This window comes from Bombus pascuorum, chromosome 12, assembly GCF_905332965.1.
Source record: "Bombus pascuorum chromosome 12, iyBomPasc1.1, whole genome shotgun sequence".
In the NCBI taxonomy this organism is placed as follows: Eukaryota; Metazoa; Arthropoda; class Insecta; order Hymenoptera; family Apidae; genus Bombus; species Bombus pascuorum.
Window position 1 is genome coordinate 5,185,846 of NC_083499.1, and position 20,358 is coordinate 5,206,203.

The window sequence follows — 20,358 nt, forward strand, 5'->3', positions numbered from 1 at the left end:
GAAATTCTTAAGTTGTTAATGTTTTGATAAACCCTGAAAGTCTTGATAGATTTCATGATCATTATAGGAAGAATATTTCCTATATATTACACGCTTTATATTAGATATACAAGAAATCTACTAAAATTTTCAAGACTTACCAAAATTTTAACAACTCGATCAGAATATACTAAATCTTTCAAAAACTTCAAGTATGGAATCGCGTTTAAAGTGATTCGACTTTTTCACAACGTATAAATATTCAAAGCGATCGAAATGTTTGAAAGCACATCGCTATTGATATGCCCTTTTCACGAGCTATTCTCCGATGCCAAGACTCGTAACGTGTAAAGAATAAAATAAAAAAAGAAGAGAACACCGTAAAATTCTCATTACACATGAGCATTAAATTAAAAAGGAGGGGAAAAAGATAACACGCTGTGACGGAATCGATACTCGATTGCTCATTACAGGCAAATTACCAAAAACGAGCGTCCATTAAATGCGACGGTGGTACGAGTCTCGTGCACCTGCCATGGTTACTTCTTCATTCGCGTCGCCGGGTGCCACCTAGTTTCCAAGCGCAATGCTTCTGACGAACGATTAATCACGAAATGTGTAAGAGAAATCCAGCCATATAATGAGAAACGAGCCGCGACGAAAGCCCAAGAGAAATGGCCGACAGAGAGATCTGCGATCAGACTTTAACGACGGTGTAAGAACGATTTTCGATTGGTCGACGACAAATCAAACCGACATGCCGGGGTGAACTAAACGGTTAAACGATTTCGTTCTGTCTCGTTTCATCGCGTATTTCCACCGCGAGACTCGAGGATCGATTTGTCTTCGCGCGCGCGAGAACTCGAAGCACGCGATATACACACACGGTAGCGCAAAGAAACGACCGGCACCACCCGGCGAACCGCTAAATATCGATAGATCGTTCTTTCTCGAACAAGTCGATTCACGCCGGTTATTTCGAATGATACAAGACAACTAGCGCCCACGTCTCACGGAGTTATCGGAAATTACACACGTAACCATGGTGACTGGTGAAGCAACATCTCACCAGATGTCATGTATTATTACTGGACTGCTGATGTTTATACTTTTTGGGATGGAGGGAAGAATTTGAATATACAAAATATGTAAGATATACATGTACAGAAATATAGAAACTCTCTGAAGTATAGTACTGATTGTGATATTTAGATATTGAAAAGTACATTTATGTTTCATAAACGTTTACATATTAAATTTGAATATTATCCGTAAATACCAATTGGATGAATGTATTGTATAAACATCCATAGTCGAGTATTACTAATTTCCAAATTTTAACTCTAAAAATTTCAAATTAAAATTCTCAAATTTTAAATAAAGATAGATCGTTTGATCGTGGTAAATGTTTAAGATACGGAATGCTTTTAACCGAAACGATAAGTTTGAATTATTGTGAGGCACGATCGTAAATGCACTAGACTCTCTAAGCCTCTCTATTATGACGCGGGCGTAATTACCCGTTAAACGATTCCATTCCGAGCGAACAGCGGGGTCGTTTATCGAAAACGCAAAACGTAGTCATAAATTAAACGGAATATCCATGTGACGTGGGCAAGGAGTTAAACGTCTAGCCGTATACGTAACGCACTGATGGGAAAAGTGTAAATACATTATCAACGTTCCTCGCACATTCCTTCTACATACTATAATGTGCGCCCTAATTTATTAGTGGTTCGTGTAATTTACGTAATTTTATAATACAAGTAAATACTTTAATACAATTAACGCTCGCACGCTTACTGCCAAATAATTGCTACCACTAAAGATTTTTTATGTTTTATAGTAATTTTGAATATTTCTTCACATGCTATATTTCTATAGTACTTCCGAATATTGTTTTCCAGAAAACATAATTATTATAATTTGTATGCCAGGATATTTTAATTTTTATTAAAAAACAATATTTATGAACCTTCGCTCTTTCATTTTTTTTATAGGCATCTATAACTTCTGATGTCAGTACTGATTTTAATGTATGTACTGTCCAAAAAGAATTTTTTTTATTATTGAATAAGTATTCCGATAAATTCAGTATTTTTCGAAATTTTTTCTTAACACTTGTGTATTATTAATCGAATTTTAGACATTGACAAGTGTATATATTAGATATTAAATAAGTCAATATTCTTTCTAGGTTCTATCTTTTTAACCATCTTCATAAAAGGACAAATTTGTATAAATATTCATAATCAACGAAATGTTTAAAAAAACATCATAAATATTATCCTAAAAATTGAAATTAGGAAAGATGATTTCTGGTCAATCAATTTTCAATTAATTTCCATAAAGAAGTACAGACATTCATAGTCGTGCGAATGTTAAATAAACTTTTTTCAATATATATCTTCTTCCACTTTTAATTTTCGTTTGTTCCAATTTAGAAAAAATGGCAATCTCGAACCAGTGCCCCGAATAAAATATTCGGGACACGTAAGTAAAATTCCGCCGCGCACATGTGGGCTGCTCGATCAGTTCAATGCGAGAGGAGCGTAAACGTCGCACACAAAACAATTTATGGTTGCAGTAAAATCGTATGAACTCCATTAGGTGTGTGACATGCAAGTGAATCTTGGCGCGCGGTGCTGTACAATGTTGTGCTCGTGGAACATGGCCCGGGAAAATAGAAAATTTCAGGGACAATTTCATCATCGCATATTCGCAACGTACGTAAATTAAACCAACGAATCCAGTTAAGCATCTTACGAACAAGCGTTTTCGCACTAGCCAAGAGTTAACTGCTATTTCATGGGTAATTTTATCAACGTTGCGAATTTTACTTCTCTATTGTTCTCGGATATACAGATAACATTCATATTTTTAAATGCTATATACATACGAACAAATAAAATAAATTATACGGACGATTAACTCTAAAACGACGAAATGAGATATCCAGGGATTCTACGAAATTTTAACTCTCTGCTGTTTTCCTCACTTCTTTTTTTTGGAAATACTTTATTTATAAATTATATTTAATACTAAAAGCAAATGTTTAACATAACTACTGAAGTATACCACCCATTTTGAGCCATATAAACCTAAGAGAAACAGCACGATTAATCTTCCCCGCGGAGGTGTAAATAACTTTCAAAATATTCGAGTTTCATCTTGCTAATTTACATCTTAGTTTACAAAATAGCAAAAAGAACAAAATCACGTATCCAAAGAATAGTATATACAAATAAATCTTCCGAATGTATTCATATTATTTAAAGTACCTTGATTTCTGTTCAATCGTCTAAAGGGGTTAGAAACGCCACGATTCGCTTGATACTTAATTCCAAAAAGGGAACAAAATTATAAATTACATTTCACTATTATCTATCAGTACACATATTTTCTCCGTTTAAATATTTTGTGGGCCATCAATTTTAAACGAAATTTGTGTAGTATGGAACGTAATTAAGGAAACTGCACCTTGCACCTTTCCGTCGGACACTCGTTGTCCAACACCGCGCACGGAATCTATTTTATCGATCGATCGCACATCGATTCGAAGCAAATTCAAACCTCAAATTTCAAATCTACACTCAAACACTATATCAAAAATTTTTTAACTGAAAACTTACCTCACAAACACAGGCGACTTGTTCCTGGGTAAATCCAAAGCTGGGAAGTTGGCCATTGCTTCCGCTACCGCCGCCGGCGGAACTCGCAGGACTATCTTGGGGACTGTAACTGGTTGGTCCTGTGGTAGGACCATAAGTGGTCGCCTCGACGGGTCCAGCAGCGTGTCCCGTAAGCGGCGTCGGTGTCCCCTGAGGGCTGTAATCACCGGTCGAGCCCAAAACATCAGCACCACCAGAAGAAGGTCCCATCGCACCTCCGTTTCCGGTGGTTCCTCCGTAGGCCATCATCGCATCATCTCCGGGGCCCACGGCGACCCCTTGCACTCCGTTCCCTCCACCCTCCACCGTGGACCACTTTTCTTCGGTACACTTCGTTTCACTCACTATTTTATTCGATTTTTTCTTCTATTCCTTCTACCAAGTGATATTAATCGAACAATTAGTCGATTGATTAATCACCAATAATGATTGCGGAACGCATCGATCGCTCAGCCGACGGACCAGATTTGATTCTTTCGAGAATCGTTCCGACGGCAGATATTCAGCTACGTACCAGCCACCGGCGGTGATTAATTCGTTCACGATCTTCATACCTTTCGATGGTCATCCACGATGCTCCTTCCTCAGATCCAATTTTCTTCGAGACATTTTCTTCCAGTTTATCTTCGCCGTGTTGCGATTAAACTTCAATCAACACGATCTTTTAATCGCGTATTTTAGTTTCTATTATACGTAACGCTATGGAAATTGTTTTTTTGATTTGACAATACTAATCTAGAACCGACATGCAACCAATGCGTGTATGTACTTAAAGCGTGCCTTTTAACGAAGAGAAAGCAGACTATAGGATAATATACTAGGTTCAACGAACGAACACGGTTGTTTTGATTGTATCGATTAGTCGAAAACAATTGTTATAAAAAGTTTCTCTTTCGATATACCTCTATCGATATATGACCGGTCCGTTTACTTAAAGTGGACGAGTATACTTTTCAGTTTTGATCGAGTGGAGAGTACATATGATAATACAAAAGAAGAACGCGCCACACTTGTGACTGTATAAACGCGTCAGAATATGCAGGAAGGAGATATTTTTAGGCTACCGCTTGGTAGAGAGTTACTGCAAGCACGAGAAGCTGCCGACAAATTCCAACATGGGATGTTTCTCGTGTTACAAGAGTAAAAGAAAGGATATACTCGTTGGATATACCAAGGTGGAATAATAAAATCTCACTCTAGTTATTCTCTAATCTGCTTTGAGAGGCTGGGTGTACTGGAAACAGCGGAGAGCCTAAGGTGGACCGATTGCTTCACTTATCTCTCTCTTTTTCTATCTTTCGCGTATATGTTACATATACAACGTATTCCAACGTGTATTTCTTTATAATCGTCTCTATCTCTATAGTTTCCCTCCGTCTTACATGTACCACGCACGATTATCTTGCGTTACCGGCCCCGACTAGATCCGATTATGGCAAGTTTCTCTTTAGAGCGCCAGGTGCGCCCTCCTTCAAGATTATTCTCCCTCTTTTCCCTTCGGACTCGCGTCTTTTCTATCTCCTCGTGTGGCAGGTTGCACCGTGAAATCCACGGGCTCGTGTTTCCGCGGCCCGTGGTAGCTGTGTATTTATAGGCGCTTAGTATACTCGCGTACGAACGCGCACTGGCTATTATTAGGACCGTGTTAAATAGTCCGTTTTCTCTGTCCTCCTCTATGTGTCTCGTTTTCGATTCTTCTTTTCTTTTTTATATAAAACTTCGAGTAGGAAAAAACCTTTTTGCGTATCGATTCTAGCTCTTGATTCTACTATCGAGAAACACGCGACACAATCGATGATGTAGCACTTGATTGGAACGATTCGTGAAACGCACTGTGTGTTGTTTATATTACACTCCTAACACCTAACACTCCTTACTCGACAACACGCGACGCGTCAATCGTATAATCAGTACCAAAAACACGCGCGACACCGCTAAGGGTACCAAGGATTTGTGGCGACGGAGATTGTTCGAAGAATGATAACGAAACGTCAGATTTACACTCCCTCTCTCTCGTGACCGGGCGAAAGAGAGACGTTCTCCTACGCACGCACCAGAAGGGACTGCCGCTCCGGCGTGTTTCGAGCCTGAGACACTCTGTCATGCGCAGCTAAGCGCCGATTGGCCGAGGCGTGGCCCATCTGACAGCTACTCGATCCCTCTTCTCATTGGCTGCTGGGCATGGCTACGACCACCATCCCGTCTCCTTATTGGTCGAACCTCCTATGGTAATAAATAAGCCTCATTACACCCCCGACTGCTATACCTTTCTTTATTCAATGTGAATGCAGCCAAAGAGACACGCAAGTAAATCGGACGAATCCATCCCAAAACGAACATATTTCTTTCGCGATGCTCGTTAAGTTCTACGATTGACTAGGTATTTAATTGTCTTCTATGAATATCTCGCGCGCGACGATACACAGAACGTATGGAATTTATTTCGGTGGAAATCGTAACCCGTATTTGATGAAGTTCACGCAAGACGTCGTTGCGATAGCTGCAATCTCGAAATCGATCACGTCAAAACCTCTGCCTTCTGACCACTTTGGACCATGAGATCGATTCATGAATTATTATTACAGTTAGAATATTAATTTGATGTCAGGAAATTTATGACACGAATATTTATGTTGGATGGAGGGGATACTATTTTTATTTGTCTATTACTTTTTGTTGTCGTTATTTTCATTCGATTGCTCTTTACGTTGTATGACGTTAAATGTCTTCTTAATTTATATATGGGATATAGGATGTATCGTATTATAATGGATGAATACCATAATAGTAATTTGTTAACACATATGGTTTTCTTATTTTATATGTAATAATATGTTTATATGTAATAAAAGAAATAACATGATACAGTAGCTACAGAAAGTACATATTTGTACACCATTGTATTTGTGGACTTTCATACTAATTAATTTGATCAAAGTATGGATATTAAATTTTGTATCATTTGGAAGTGTGTATATACTTTCATACGACAATACATAAATATGACTACAGAAATCGTTTGCATTGAAAAATAAGGCTATGTGCAAATATTTCCTGTAACAAAGGGTACATGTATGTAAATATATACTTCACTGCACATGATTAAAGTAGTGCATAAGAATAATAAAACAAACATATGACGATACTGATGAACGATTCACAAATTCATGGACACTAGAAATACAAAAAAGAACCTTTCGATCTGGCACATGTCAAGGAAGTCACTTGTCAATGAATTCTTTTTCCAGGAAGTTCCGACGGCACAGCGACTAGATATTTTTTTTGTAATAACCATCGAAAGAGACCGAGACCCACGGAAGTGACGAAAGAAGAGCAGAAGGGTTCTCGACGATAACACGTGCGAAGCTTGAGAAATGTCTCATGTCAATCAGAAAAGATAGAAAACGGTGTGTGCAAAACAAACCGCGTCCTCGTTTCGTTCGAACGAAACTTTTGAAACAAGACATACCGAAAAATCTGGTTAGCAGACATTATTTTAGGGAGTGAAGCCTTGTTTTTACAAAAGTCCTCGCAGTCTAAAAAAATAAAATGTCCTTTGTCCTTCACGTCATATGATCTTTCTCAAAATTGAGTATTTATCTAGCAAAAAAATTTCAAAACACGACATTGAAATATTTCACACCATTTTATGTTCATTAAGATGTATAATTACATTTTTTATAAGCTGTATATATTAAAAAAAATGCATTAAAGAGTATTTTTTATGTCGTAAAAAGGAGGTTATGAAAGAGGTTATGAAGACCATAGGAAGAAACATATGTACATCTTAATAAGTGTTGTCATTTTATGATTAAGGAAAAATATTTTAATATTAAATAATTAACAATGAAAGGAACTTATTAGGTTCATTTAAAGATTAAGACAAACAATATTTTAATATCTTCAATATTTAAATATCTCGATGTTTAATATTATAGAAAGCAATATTCTTGAACCAGATATAAAGATACATGTATAATCCAAACCACAAATAAAAGGACAATTTTGTTAACATAAAATTAATTGATAACATACCTAATTTTCAAACTCTTGTCATTTAAAAAATGTAAATGTGATTCACTGTGTTTTGGCTGTGTAGTCTTTATATGTAAAATGTTTTAAACTCTCTGTTTTCATTAAAATGAAATATTTGTTCTCAATTAACGTATTTAATTCCTTTTTTTTATCTCATTTACGGTAAATATTTATATTTCAATTTGCTGGCGGCGTGAATTCGAGATTGTATTGATGTCAGTATCACTTGCAGAGACAAACGTTTCACGACAGAGACAAACAGAATCACACGTTTTACTTTACCAACGAAACGTGTCAATATATAGAGAACGCAAAAATGTACTCGTTGATAATCATCAAACTGAGCTAAAATTTGTGAGGTAAACCATGGCACTGCATCAAACAAATCAGTCAAAGCTTTCCATTCTTTCTGGAAATATATAGTGTTATTTTCATGATGAAACGCGTTACATACGAGTGTACATAGACACCAGCGACGGTAAAATATTGCGTTTCGATTTGTGTGTTACGTAAATGGAAAACAGTTATTAATGTCAACTTCTTTACCGTGAACAGGTTCGATTCAGTTACGATGAAAAATCGATTTATGACAGTTGCATGTTTATGAACGCTAGCATATAAAGAAAAATAAAAAATACTTAATAACAGAAGTTGGATAAAGTTTCACGGCAATACACTGGTATACTTAAAATGCTATACATACTGCATGAATATAGATTGACAGGACGTTTCATTTTCAATAACAATAAAATTGAACGAATAATAAAAATAAATTCTGTTTTTTCCAGTATTAATATTCATCCATTGAATATAAATTGTTCTTTATATTAAATCAAATATAGTTAATATTGAACTCATCATTTTGTCTTGTGAGCGTTTTTTCACAAAGATCTTTAATTGAAAATTCAGTTTAAATATTAGAAATAACTCATTAATATATATATATATATATATATATATATATATATATCATATATTTATTTATATCATATATATATATACATATATTAACATAAGAAAATTGTCTTACAAAATTATTTTTATTAGATGAATGAATAAATATTGACTGATTGTGAGATTGAAGATTCTCATCTAGATTTGAATGATCTCGACGAAATTGACACATTTCCAGTGGTTGTATGCGGTTCTCTCCGACGGGGTGCCACCCGTGGCGTCACCATTCATCCTGGACACACGGTCGAAGCGGTTTGTGGTCCAGGAAGAAGTCGTTGACATCATAATGTGACGTCTAGATGCTTACGGCTCTCCTCGCCCCCTTTAAGCAGCCGTGAAATCAACCGTTCGATCTTCTCGATGACAACTTGTTCAAAAATATCCGCGCTCATATATGTGTCCGCGTTAAGAATGATTTCTGTGTCACGTGCGGTTTTATATCTATATATTTATATCTATATATATATCGCATTTATTCTCATTTTATCTCAAAATATTTGGATAATTATCTTCGAGTATTGCACTTTGATTTGTTGCGATGGATTATCAATATTCTAGATTAACGATATCTTTAAACATTCTCTTTTGTGTTTAGTATATCGTTCCATTTGTGTTAAAGTTAAACATACGTATAAATATACATATACATATACATACATATCTTTTGATCATCGTCTACAATTACTTATTATCTTTCTATTAAATTTTTTATTTCTCCTTTGTTTTATAAAACTTTTACTGCAACAAATTTCGTTTGAACTTCTCTTAAAGAAAATATGTCGTAAACTCACCTTCTAGAAAACTGTATCGTTATAAGATAATCTAATGATCTACTTGCACTGACCCCAACTACTACCCAAACAATTTATAGATAATTTTCCAAACACATATCAAGTAAAACCTAGGAACTGATTCGTTTCGATTATTTACAAATTCCAGGACAGCTGCGACTTGTCGAATTCAATTTACAGATAAGTAAATAATTACCCAATTATTCGTATACATATTTATAACCGAGAGATATACAAATAATCATCGTAACAATTGATCCAACGTCGAACCGTCAAATAATGTAAGCGTGTGAATGAAATTTCTCTAAAAAAAACAAAAAAAGACGGTGACAGTTTTCAACGGCGTAAACAAGAATTTCCGATGTCTCGTGGGACGAGCCGGAAGCGGAGAAGGAACGGCGAGTACAAAGGCGCGTTCGCATTGACATCGATTCTCTTTGTCGACGAAGGCAAAGAGGCACGGAGACACGTCAAGGTACAGCGGGAAGGGAGACAGAGAAACGAAAGAAAGGAGAGAAAGGAAAAAAGAGAAGAGGAAAGGGAACGTGAAGGAAGGACGACGTGGTTGCGCAACAATGCGAAAACGCAAGAGAGCATCCAACGAAAAGCTCGTATCACGTTCCCATAAGTGGCAGAGCGCGAGGATCCCTGCAGAGACGTCCTCACGCTTTTCTCCCTTTCTCTCTTCCATTTTTCTTCTTTCTCTTTCTCGCTTGTTCCCTCTGTTTCCCTTGCCTATCTCTCTTCTTCTTTTTTTAGACAGCAGCAACGTTCGCCATACACACGTGTGTGTATACGTAGGACGTAAAAAGGGGACGTGGAGAGGCGCCAGGTATATGTATGTACTGTACGTACGAAAAATTCCATGGTGACGGCACCCTGGGTATCCCGTGGCGAGACCTGAATAACCCATAATTGCTATCCCTCCATTCACGTGCACGCCTCTGTCGTAGTAGTTCGTTCTTCGCACAAAGACGTCTCGTAACTGGCCGCGACACTCGATTCACCCGGGACGAACATTGCTCCGGGACGCTTTTCATCTAAAGATTGTTTGAAACGCGACTATCATCGGCCCTCGATCGCGTAACTATGTCTATTGTAGTAAACTCCGGATGATAGTTACCGGACCTGCACAGTTACCGATAGTACGCTGGAACATCGCGCGCCACAGCGTACTATGCGTTTCTCACCGCGCTCGGACAGGCCAACACCACTAAATTGGTGCATTTTATTACATACTGTACTTTATAAAAGCAGAAAAATTCCAATTAATTGGGGACAGTTTCAGGCAAACAATAATTAATAGTAACAAAAAAAAAAAAAAAAAAAAAAAAGAAAAGAAAAGAAAGAAGAAGAAAAAGAAAATGCGTTGATAAAGTAGTCAAAATGAGAGATCTTCCCGATCGGTCATGCAACGATTTACTTTAAAGTGGGCAGATCCTCCCGATCGGTCATGCAGCGATTTACTTTAAAGTGGGAAGATCTCTCCATGCGGTTGGCTATATATTAAGTATCGTTATTCTATTACAATATATGAATTGTATTTTTTGAATTAGTTTAGTTATCAGCTGTTTGCTCTATCGTTATGAAATAAAATATTCGACGATCGCGATAATGATCCAACCTCCGTTGCCGAGGATTAAAGAGCGTTCCTGTGAAATATGGAACCATGAGTTAGAGAATAGATGAGTATAGACGATGAAAAAGGGTAGAAAATAATCGATCATCGCGATAACAATGACTATATCTAAGAAAAAAGTTTGTAAAAGATCAACAACATGTTCAGTATTATAACAATTAATATTTCAGAAGTGTGCAACAGTGTGGTAAAAATGTATATATTCTCTGTACCAAATAAAATGACAGTTTTGATAAAATGGCATTAGACATTAGACAACTTAACAGAATTTTAACGTTTTCTCGTCTGTAAGAAATAAAACAAGTAATTACCTTTTATTCGCTCCAAATAAGTAGCATTCCCTGCTTCGTATAGCTTTGATTTTGCGTACACTATAATTTTGCTTTTTCATATACGATGGTACATGTAAAATATGGTCTTAATATACAATGTAGATATGTTTTGTGTATAGCTTTGCCAATCTGGTTTTTTTCGAAGACCATTCTAAAATAACATGCAAATACAAATAAAGTAGATTTAATAATTGACTATTGATACGATTTATATGATTTGAAATTGATAGATTGTCGTTTCGTCGACAAGCCAGCGCATAGTTTCAATATTTACAGTTGAACCACGAGAAGAGCCAATTTGATGTCGATCCTGAATGAAACTCCTCTGCTGGTGGATTATCTTGAGGTGCATTATCCATCGGAGGTGCAATCACTGGCTCTACGTTTTCATCGTTGAAGCTCCAAAAATTCCTAGTGGGCTCTGGCGGATCCGTTTCCCTATTGACTTCGTCAGTATTGACGGAGTTCAAAATGGAATACGATAGATCCCGCGGAAGATTTAGCAAATTGCTGCCTTGACTCATACACGTGTTCGATATAACGTTCACGAAGCTTTGTAAGGGTAGGTCAATGGACGCGAACTTCGACTGGGAGTCCTTCAGCTGTTGTTTGCAAGGGTTGGTGGCACACTTTAAACCAGTCGCGGATTCCTTTTTCTTCATCTGGTTGTTTTTTTTAACGTGCTTCTTGCACTCCTCTATCTCCTTTCGTTCTCTATCCAGTCTCTCTTTCGCCGATTCAGAAGCTGTGGACGATGCCATGCATCTTTCTGCGACAATGGAATAAAATTGCAAATAAATTAATATGGAAGCTAAGAGTAGATTGCTATTAGGATGTTTAAGTCAACCAATATTTGTACAAACTAAGTTAGAGAAGCATTAAGGATTATATTTTATGGTGTTACTTACATTAGATCACATATAATGTAATGAAAGCAAGGGAAGAGAAACTTTCAAAAGGGCCAATTTTATTTGAATAAAATACTACAAAATTTCATTATAAAATGTGTAAGATTTCTGTTTTATCATTGCTTCATACGTTAACATGCCTTGTAAACCTGTTACTATGTGACATTCTATACGTTTCATTCAAATAAAAATGGCCCTTTCATAAGACTTATGGGAACTTCTATGGATGATTGTGTACAATGATCTGTCAGAGTGTAATACAATAGTTAAACAAAGAACATCTCTCAAAAATATTGCAAACCCACAGCGACAATTGTTTTGCCACGTGAATTACACTAAGATTTGTGGAACATGACGTTTTGTGGTAGCTTCCGAGTCACCTTGGCACATTCGTTCTCTCTTTTTCGAGCAGGAATCTTCCAATGTACATTTGGTATCCTTCACAGCACTGCATTTTAGCTTGTCAGATGGTTTGCAAGGATCGCCCTTGGTGGAACAGCTGGGCCTGCTGGCTTTTTTGCAAGGATCATCCTTCTTCTCGGAGGCTGATCTTACTCTCTTGCAAGGATCCTCCACTTTCTTTACTTCTGGACCGCAGCTTGTCCTCTTTTTGCAAGGATCTTCTCTCTTCCCACAAGTAGTTCTCGTCTTCTTGCAAGGATCTTCTCTCTTCCCGCAAGTAGCTCTCAGCTTCTTGCAAGGATCTTCCTTCTTCTTTTCACAGGTTCCTCTTGTTTTCTTGCAAGGATCCTCCTTTTCGCAAGTTCCCCTCACTCTCTTGCATGGATCCTCTTTTTTACATTTAGTGCTCTCTTTCCTGCAACTATCTGCCTTTTTACATTTGGCGTCAGCGTTCAGCTTACACTTTGCAGACGGTCTCTTGCACTTGTCTTCGTCTTTGCCACCTGCCGCCTTGCACTTGGGCGATGGTTTCTTGCATTTGTCGTCGCTTTTCGAACGAACCAGCGGCGATTGCAGAAATTTGCATATAGACGGTGAAACGAACAAGCTCTGCTTCGCCTCTTTACTATTTTTCATAGTGATCAGAGGGAAGGCGAAGGCTGGCAAAGAGGAATAGCGTTTCACGTTCTTCGGGGCGTTCGTGGAATGATTTGAAAATGCCGACTGGGTGTAGTTTCTCCTACCGGTGCATTTCGCCGATCTTCTGTCGCAGTCGCGATCATTGCATTTCCTTCGACGTTTGCACGATGTGTCTCTTTTCCTCGGCTTCGTGCAGATCGTACGACCCTCCTCTTGTCTGGAGCAGTCTTGCTCTTCTCGCTCGCAGGATCTTCTTCGCCTCCTATCGCAACTTCGATCTCTCCTAAACGATCGCGTGTTTATTAGAACATTGCCAATAGGAATTAATTATCTATGTAAAAAGGCGTATAAATCAACGTTAGCTAACGACGTACGATAGATACCACCATAGTTCGAGTATAAACGTACGTGAATATACAGACGCGAAATAAATAGAAGTACATTACATTAACTGAAGCGATTATTAAATGAAAAAGGAATTTAATTATTTTTAGTAACTTTTTGGAGAGTCACACCTGGCACTGCTAAACTCTATCGAAACACACGAAGAATCCATTTTAAATGGAGCTACGTATTCCATTCAAAATGATTCACCTGTATCTTTTTTCTTTAAACCTGAACGTACCACAGCGTTTGCTGTCATACTACTTCATTCGTCGTTCAAAGAAAAATTCATCTCTAAAGCATTAATCGGGAACTAATTAAAATTTTCTTCCGATAAGCGAAACGTCGTCGTGCACGTTTACGCGAACCTCTATCGCGCTTAAAAAGTCAAACTGAAAGATCGATTTACTTCCAGTGTTATCCAATGACAAAAGTGAAACTAAAGAAACGACAGAGTCAAAGATTGACATTATATACCTCCCTCTGCTGCATTTCCTCTCTGTTTGTCTCTTGCAATCGCGATCAGAAGCCCTGCTCCTCTCCGGAGTCGTGCAAAACTCTCTCGACTGTTCATCCTTCTCATTCGACATACACGTGGGATCTTTCTTCACTTCGTATTTCTCTACCTCAGCAGCATTTTTAATCTTGTGTTTCGGGCATTGGAACCTGCTATAATCGCAATGAGTCGGCGTCTGCAACGCAGGACAGCAATAACGTTTGCAAATCTTTTTATCCTTTTTACTCCTCGGCCTCTCTTGCTCGCATTTTCTCGCTCTCGGGCACCTGGCGTCGTTATCGCGACACTTCCTCGCTGCATTCATGCTGGAAGTAGAAATATTCAGCGAGGAGGTGTTGGAATTGAACGCGCTTTTCGATCCGTTGCCAGTCCTCTTCGACACCGCCAGCTTCCTCGACAAACAAGAGGAATTCGAGGAAGATCTTCTGGTCGTAAACGGGGGAAACGAAGCCGGTGGTTTTCGAGAGCCTCCGTCTGAACTTCCGGCCATCGACGATCTATCATTGCCGAAGGAATTCGTTCGCGAGTTCGACGCGCTTCTACCTTCGTTTTGCTGCAATCTGACTTGCGTGGCGGCGCATGGCGACGACTTCACTCCTTGTCCCTCGTTTCGTCTGGTTAACTTCAACGGCACGGACGTGTTCTCTGGTATTCCAATTATCGACTCGAACGTACGGTTACCCTCGGTCTCCGCCGATTGCCTGTTCCAGCTGTGACTGGAATCTCTGTAAGCTCTTGGAGCAAAATAGGTAGACGTCCGTGACGCAGCTTGCCTCTTCTCCGACGTCTCCCCGGAATCTCTGGCGAATTCCGCCGGTTCAGTTCGTGACATCTCCGCGGAAGATTGGAAAGCACTCGTGTCATTCTCCGTTTCTCGAGCCTTCGCTTCACCTTCCATCGAATATCTTTCTTCTCCACGGTTTTCCTTAGAGCGCCGCTCCGACGCGTTTCCGGCCACTTCCGAGTACCTCGGAGCCAACGGTTTCGAAAGGGAAGAAGCCTGTTTCTCCTCAGACGCGGCAGCTTTCTTTTCTTCATCGACTTTCATCGAAGGAACGTCTTTCGCGGTATTTTTCTCCGTTCGGTTTAATATCGGAGCAGGAGGTTTCTGGGTTTTCTTTGGCGGTCGCGAGCAAAATCGAGCCACTGGCTGCGTCTGACACTTCGTCTGACTCGTTGCTGTTGACAGATCCGATTTCAAAATCGGCAGATACTTCATCTCCTCTTTCTTCGGGCCAGCACTTTGAAGAACGTGAGCCAGCAATTTGCACGTCGAAGCCTCCTGGCTGGGAACGTTCGCTGGTCTGTCCACGTCTGAAATATTCTTACGCTCCAGGTTACTTTCCTTTTCAACGGTATTAGCGTCTTTGGCGTCTACTTTCTTCACATGCTCTATCTTAGCCTTGTTCTCGATGGCTCTCGTCGTCAAAGACAACGTGCCATTTTCGTCGCTGCTTTCCATCCCCGAGCAGATGCTCTTCCGACGTGGTAGTATTCTACGATTTGACTGTTCCAGTTCGTGGTATTCGCTTCGCGGTAGAATATCGCACTCGTAAGACTTTGCACCAGGGACGAAGGCAAAGTCAACAGCCTGCTCGTTCCGAAGAGTCTTGTAACCTTTGAGTTTCCATTTCAGCGTCCTTGGCACGGGATTTCCATCCAGCAAAGACACCAAGTTGTCTTGTTTCATTAGACCCTGGATTTTTAAACAGGTCATCGATGTTGCCTTCAGGTCGAGTTGAGAATCGTTGATGTATTTTGGTGTGAACGTTACGGTCGTGGTCACGGGATTCGGGGACACGGATTTCGAGACAGCATCGAGAGCATCGTTGGAGAATAACGACGAAGAGACGATGCCATTGGAAGGCAGACACTTCTTTTCGTCGCAACTGGCCGGCTCCTCTTTGCACGAGAAGTCGAAGAAATTCCAAAATCGACGAGACGACGATGTTGTGTGCACTTGCGAGGACGACAGGTAATAACTTGGCACGAGATTTTTCTGTTTTGTTTCGAAAGAATAAAATTACCTTCTACGACATCCAATAAATATTGCAATGATATTATTTTTTTTTTTTTTTTGCATTTACGGGAAATTTGAACGTCGATGTCTGACAATATGTGTACAAGTTACAAAGGCGGTGTAGACTTAATTACGTATATTCTATAGTTTCTAGCGAGGTAATTGGAGAATCTAATCTAAACGAAATGATCTAATTCACCGAAATACAGACTTTCGTCTGACACACTATTTTTATGGTTCACCGAGTACGTGAACTGATAGAAACTTCTAGTTTACAATTTTTATTCGACAAATGATTTTCTACCCAACCTCTTTTCGATCGTATTCGCGAAAGCATGAATTCGCGTATGGCAATTTGCGAGTCGGTACCTGGAAACTTTTTGTGGGTAAAACGTGAGAAAGATCCTGTAACACGAATGTCCTGATCCCCTTCATTGTTAGGCGATTCTTTAAATCATTGGGAACCGATACGATGGATTTTGATTGTTTCGACCGTAATCACTTAGAATTTTGAATCGTGTGATTATAATTTTACAAGGGATATTCCATTCCCGTTGATTCAGCGACGCGGCATTTTGAATGATGACTGAACGTACATTTAATTAACAATGGGGGATCGGCTGATCCACGGTTACCGAAACATTCGCCAATCGATCCTCGATTTCTACCTATCGATACGAACGAACAACCGTTCGACGAATTAAAATTATCATCTTCGACAAACTATTACTGGCATTTCTATCAGACGCGCGTAATGTCAACGATATTAATAAATTAAAATATATAAAGTATACAAAATTCGAGCTCAGTTTCAAATCTAAGTTTAATATTCTAATATCGTCCAAGTATTATTCATTCTTTAAGTATCAGAATATTATATAATATTTCTCTTCTAATTCTGATATTTTACTGATATGATAATTCTGATATTTTAATTGAAATGCAGTTTGATGTTAGTCGAAACTTTGTTTGACTAAAAAAGAAATTTCTTGTGATACGCGTATAATAAATTTTCACAGATCTACCGTGAAATTGTCAGAGCTTTGTCCGATCATTAGTCATCATCTTACGAACATCGACGAAGAAGTAGAACTCGGGTAGAATTATGTTTTCCATTTTCTAAATATCCTCATACGTATTTGATAAATTCGGTCTATTTATACTCGCATACATATTTACGCTATTGCTAAATGCGTAAATACTCGCAGTTTAGCTGTTACACGTCGTATTAGATATTTGCCTGATGTTACACGAATTTACCTATTTTCCAGGAAAATACAAAATCCCTGAAACTCTAAATTTAACGTTTGACAAATCGTAAGGCGATTCCACGTTAATTCGTAGAATTCAAAATTGACGATAACAAGTTTATAATAATAAATTGTCCGGAAAGTGTCTTTCTTTTACAAACACATTTTTATACAAACATGAAACCTAATCCGTTGAACGTTGCGATTTTTATTTTGATAGAACAAAATGGATCATACGTAATTGGATAAAATAATATAAAAAGGAAAATATTATTCCTTATAAAACGAAAGAAATTTTTCAGACGACCGAATATAGCAAATATTATAATATACAATATAAAAGTAGATAATAAGCTTACCTGATAAATAAATAAATTAGTATATTATAATAAGTGATTATAAATAAATAAGTAAATATCTAAGAAATAGCAATGCAACGAATGTTCAAAGTGCGATCAATTTTATTTCACTTTATTTCTTACATTTGTGAAAGTAGCGTCGGAATGGAACTTAAACGGCGAACGTGACCCTGCGTTTGCACCGAGTTGCTTTCTTCCCGCTGTTCCGTTTGCCTTTTGGATAAGCGAGTTTCAGTATTTGACCGCGAGGTTCAGCGTCCTCCGCCGGAAGTCGTCGAACATTTCCCGCCTGATCCTCGGACGAGGTCGGTTGCAGCACACCCCGTAGACGAGCTTCGTTGCCGGCGGCGTCCGATTCATCCGGCTCAGGACCCTCGTTCGAGGATCCCGCGGCATGAGAACTTCCACCCAACTGGCCTCGCCTTTCACTTGTGTCCAGTGATCGAAGATCGATCGAAACGGTTCCCATATTTTCACCTCGTTCGAGCTCGTGATAAACGCCTTTCAACAGAACGATCATTATTTTAATATTTTATTTCCATTCCTATTTCTTTCGCCTCCTCTACCCCTCTTTTTCCTTTTTTCGAAGACTTTACTTTTGCTAAAGTTGGTTGTATCTCGTTCGAGCGACAAGGAAATATCGTGGCAGAGAATAAAATCGTAGGCTAATTAGTTGGAAAGCTATATGGCAGGTGTAAAATGAAATTCAAATTTTCAACACCTTACACGATCGCAGAAGCTGGAGAGTAGAGTCGAGAAAGACGCGTTAATAGACGGATAGAAAATATTGCAGGCAGTTAAAATAATATATGCACGCAAGAAATTTTCCACTGTTTTATCGTTCAAGGCTGATGTATCCCGGAAATGAGAATCGAGGAAAAAGTATATGACACTGGCCGGCTGTTATTGCTTGTAAATTATATTTGACTTTTTGCTGGAACGAAGCAGCGCGGCCAAGTACAAATAGTTTAAATAGACGTACTGAAAAAGTATATTAATTTCGAGCGTTTCACTCGACTAAGGTTAAGAAATTCCATTTCTCAGAAATGTCTAGTAGAGGTTGGCTGTGAACTTTTCCGCTAGATATACCTTCCTCTTTCCGTTTTATACGAAAAAATAGACAAGTTTCGTGGTCGAATGTGCAACAACGAAATCGAAGAATTACGATACCCGCGAGGAAGTCCTAAAAATCGGCGCCAAAGATTGTTTGGTCAACGACCTGATTTCGTTCATGTCCAACGTTTACGAAATGTTACAACATCGCATGTATGCTTCCCAAGTGTTTGATACTTTTCAATTTTCCGCACCGCCGAAAAGGAATTTTTAATTTCACGACATTGTCTCGTCCTCGAGCGCACGACGAATTTTTCACGTACACAGTGAAGTGGTTCCTTCGAGAAACGAAAGATAATTTGTTTCATCTGTTTACCGTAAAGTTGGCCAAATAACATGTTCCTTCTCTCTGAGTAACTTGTCTAATTTCTACGAGACTAAACGACAACTTTCCTACCGCTTTTTGCTACTTTAAAAATAACATCGAACATATACGTTGAAGCAGAAAAAGACCGAAGAATATCGAGATATAGTTAGTCTCGATAGCTATAGCTTTAGCCCATAGAAAATTTCTATATTTGATATTTAACCTACATCTAACAGGTTCCTTTCACGTTTCCGCGTAATATCAAATTATATCGAAACTACGAAAATTGTATCTCTTGGATTGGCAACTAAGTGATTGCGGATTTTGCCATTAGGTGGTATTGACAAAATCCGCAATCACTTAGTTGCCAAGTACACAATTTTATAAACGTTGAGCATGAACAAACCAGACAATCTTCGGCGCCGATTTTTGAGACTTCCTCGCGGGTATCGTAATCTTCGATTTCGTTGTTGCACATTCGACCACGAAACTTGTCTATTTTTCCGTATGAGAAATTTAGTTGGAAACTAAGTGATTGCGAATTTTGTCATTAGGTAGTATTGAGAAAATCCGCAATCACTTAGTTGCCAACCAAATATCTCATACAAAGTGAAATCAACAAAATGCCCATTCGTTTTACTTCTTCATAATTCTTCATCGTTCAGACTATTCCATCCTATTAGGTTGGCAACTAAGTGATTGCGAATTTTGTTATTACGTGATATTGATAAAATTCGCAATCACTTAGTTGCCAACCAAATATCTCATACAAAGTGAAATCAACAAAATGCCCATTCGTTTTACTTCTTCATAATTCTTCATCGTTCATACTATTCTATGCTATTTTGTTGGAAAGTAAGTAATTACGGATTTTGTCAATACCATCTAATGGTAAAATCCGCAATCACTTAGTTGCCAACCAAATATTTTATACAAAGTGACATCAAGATAAAAAATCAATAGAATGCCCGTTCGTCTTACTTCTTCATAATTCTTCACCGTTCAAACTATTCTTCTCTATTAGGATGGCAACTAAGTGATTGCATATCTTGTCATTA

General features: G+C 38.4%; 2 protein-coding genes across 4 annotated transcripts in view; both read right to left on the reverse strand.

Annotated features, from left to right (window-relative positions):
- Window positions 1-5,857, reverse strand: part of LOC132912513 (homeobox protein SIX1-like) — a 58,435-nt gene extending 52,578 nt beyond the window's left edge. The window contains exon 1 of one of the 3 annotated variants that reach the window (XM_060969997.1): window positions 3,612-5,857. In XM_060969997.1, the coding sequence (XP_060825980.1) occupies window positions 3,612-3,899 (288 nt within the window). In that variant the 5' untranslated portion in view covers window positions 3,900-5,857. The remainder of the gene's footprint in view (window positions 1-3,611) is intronic. The other 2 variants (XM_060969995.1, XM_060969996.1) reach the window with 2 other exon arrangements.
- A 5,407-nt stretch (window positions 5,858-11,264) lies between these two features.
- LOC132912752 (uncharacterized) lies at window positions 11,265-16,994 on the reverse strand. The gene is made up of 4 exons (XM_060970445.1): window positions 16,641-16,994; window positions 14,212-16,250; window positions 12,690-13,633; window positions 11,265-12,170 (listed from the first exon to the last, which is right to left on the reverse strand). The coding sequence occupies exons 1-4, from the start codon at window positions 16,704-16,706 to the stop codon at window positions 11,665-11,667; spliced, it is 3,555 nt and encodes a 1,184-aa protein (XP_060826428.1). The 5' UTR covers window positions 16,707-16,994; the 3' UTR covers window positions 11,265-11,664.
- Between the last annotated feature and the right edge of the window lie 3,364 nt (window positions 16,995-20,358).

Bases quoted from the DNA above. Each gene is read 5' to 3' on its own strand.
- LOC132912752 (XM_060970445.1), bottom strand. From the start codon at position 16,706: ATGAAGGGGATCAGGACATTCGTGTTACAGGATCTTTCTCACGTTTTA. The intron at 16,251-16,640 runs GTACCGACTCGC...GAAACAAAACAG, and splicing joins TACCCACAAAAAGTTTCCAG to AAAAATCTCGTGCCAAGTTA. The intron at 13,634-14,211 runs GTATATAATGTC...GCGATCGTTTAG, and splicing joins AGGAAATGCAGCAGAGGGAG to GAGAGATCGAAGTTGCGATA.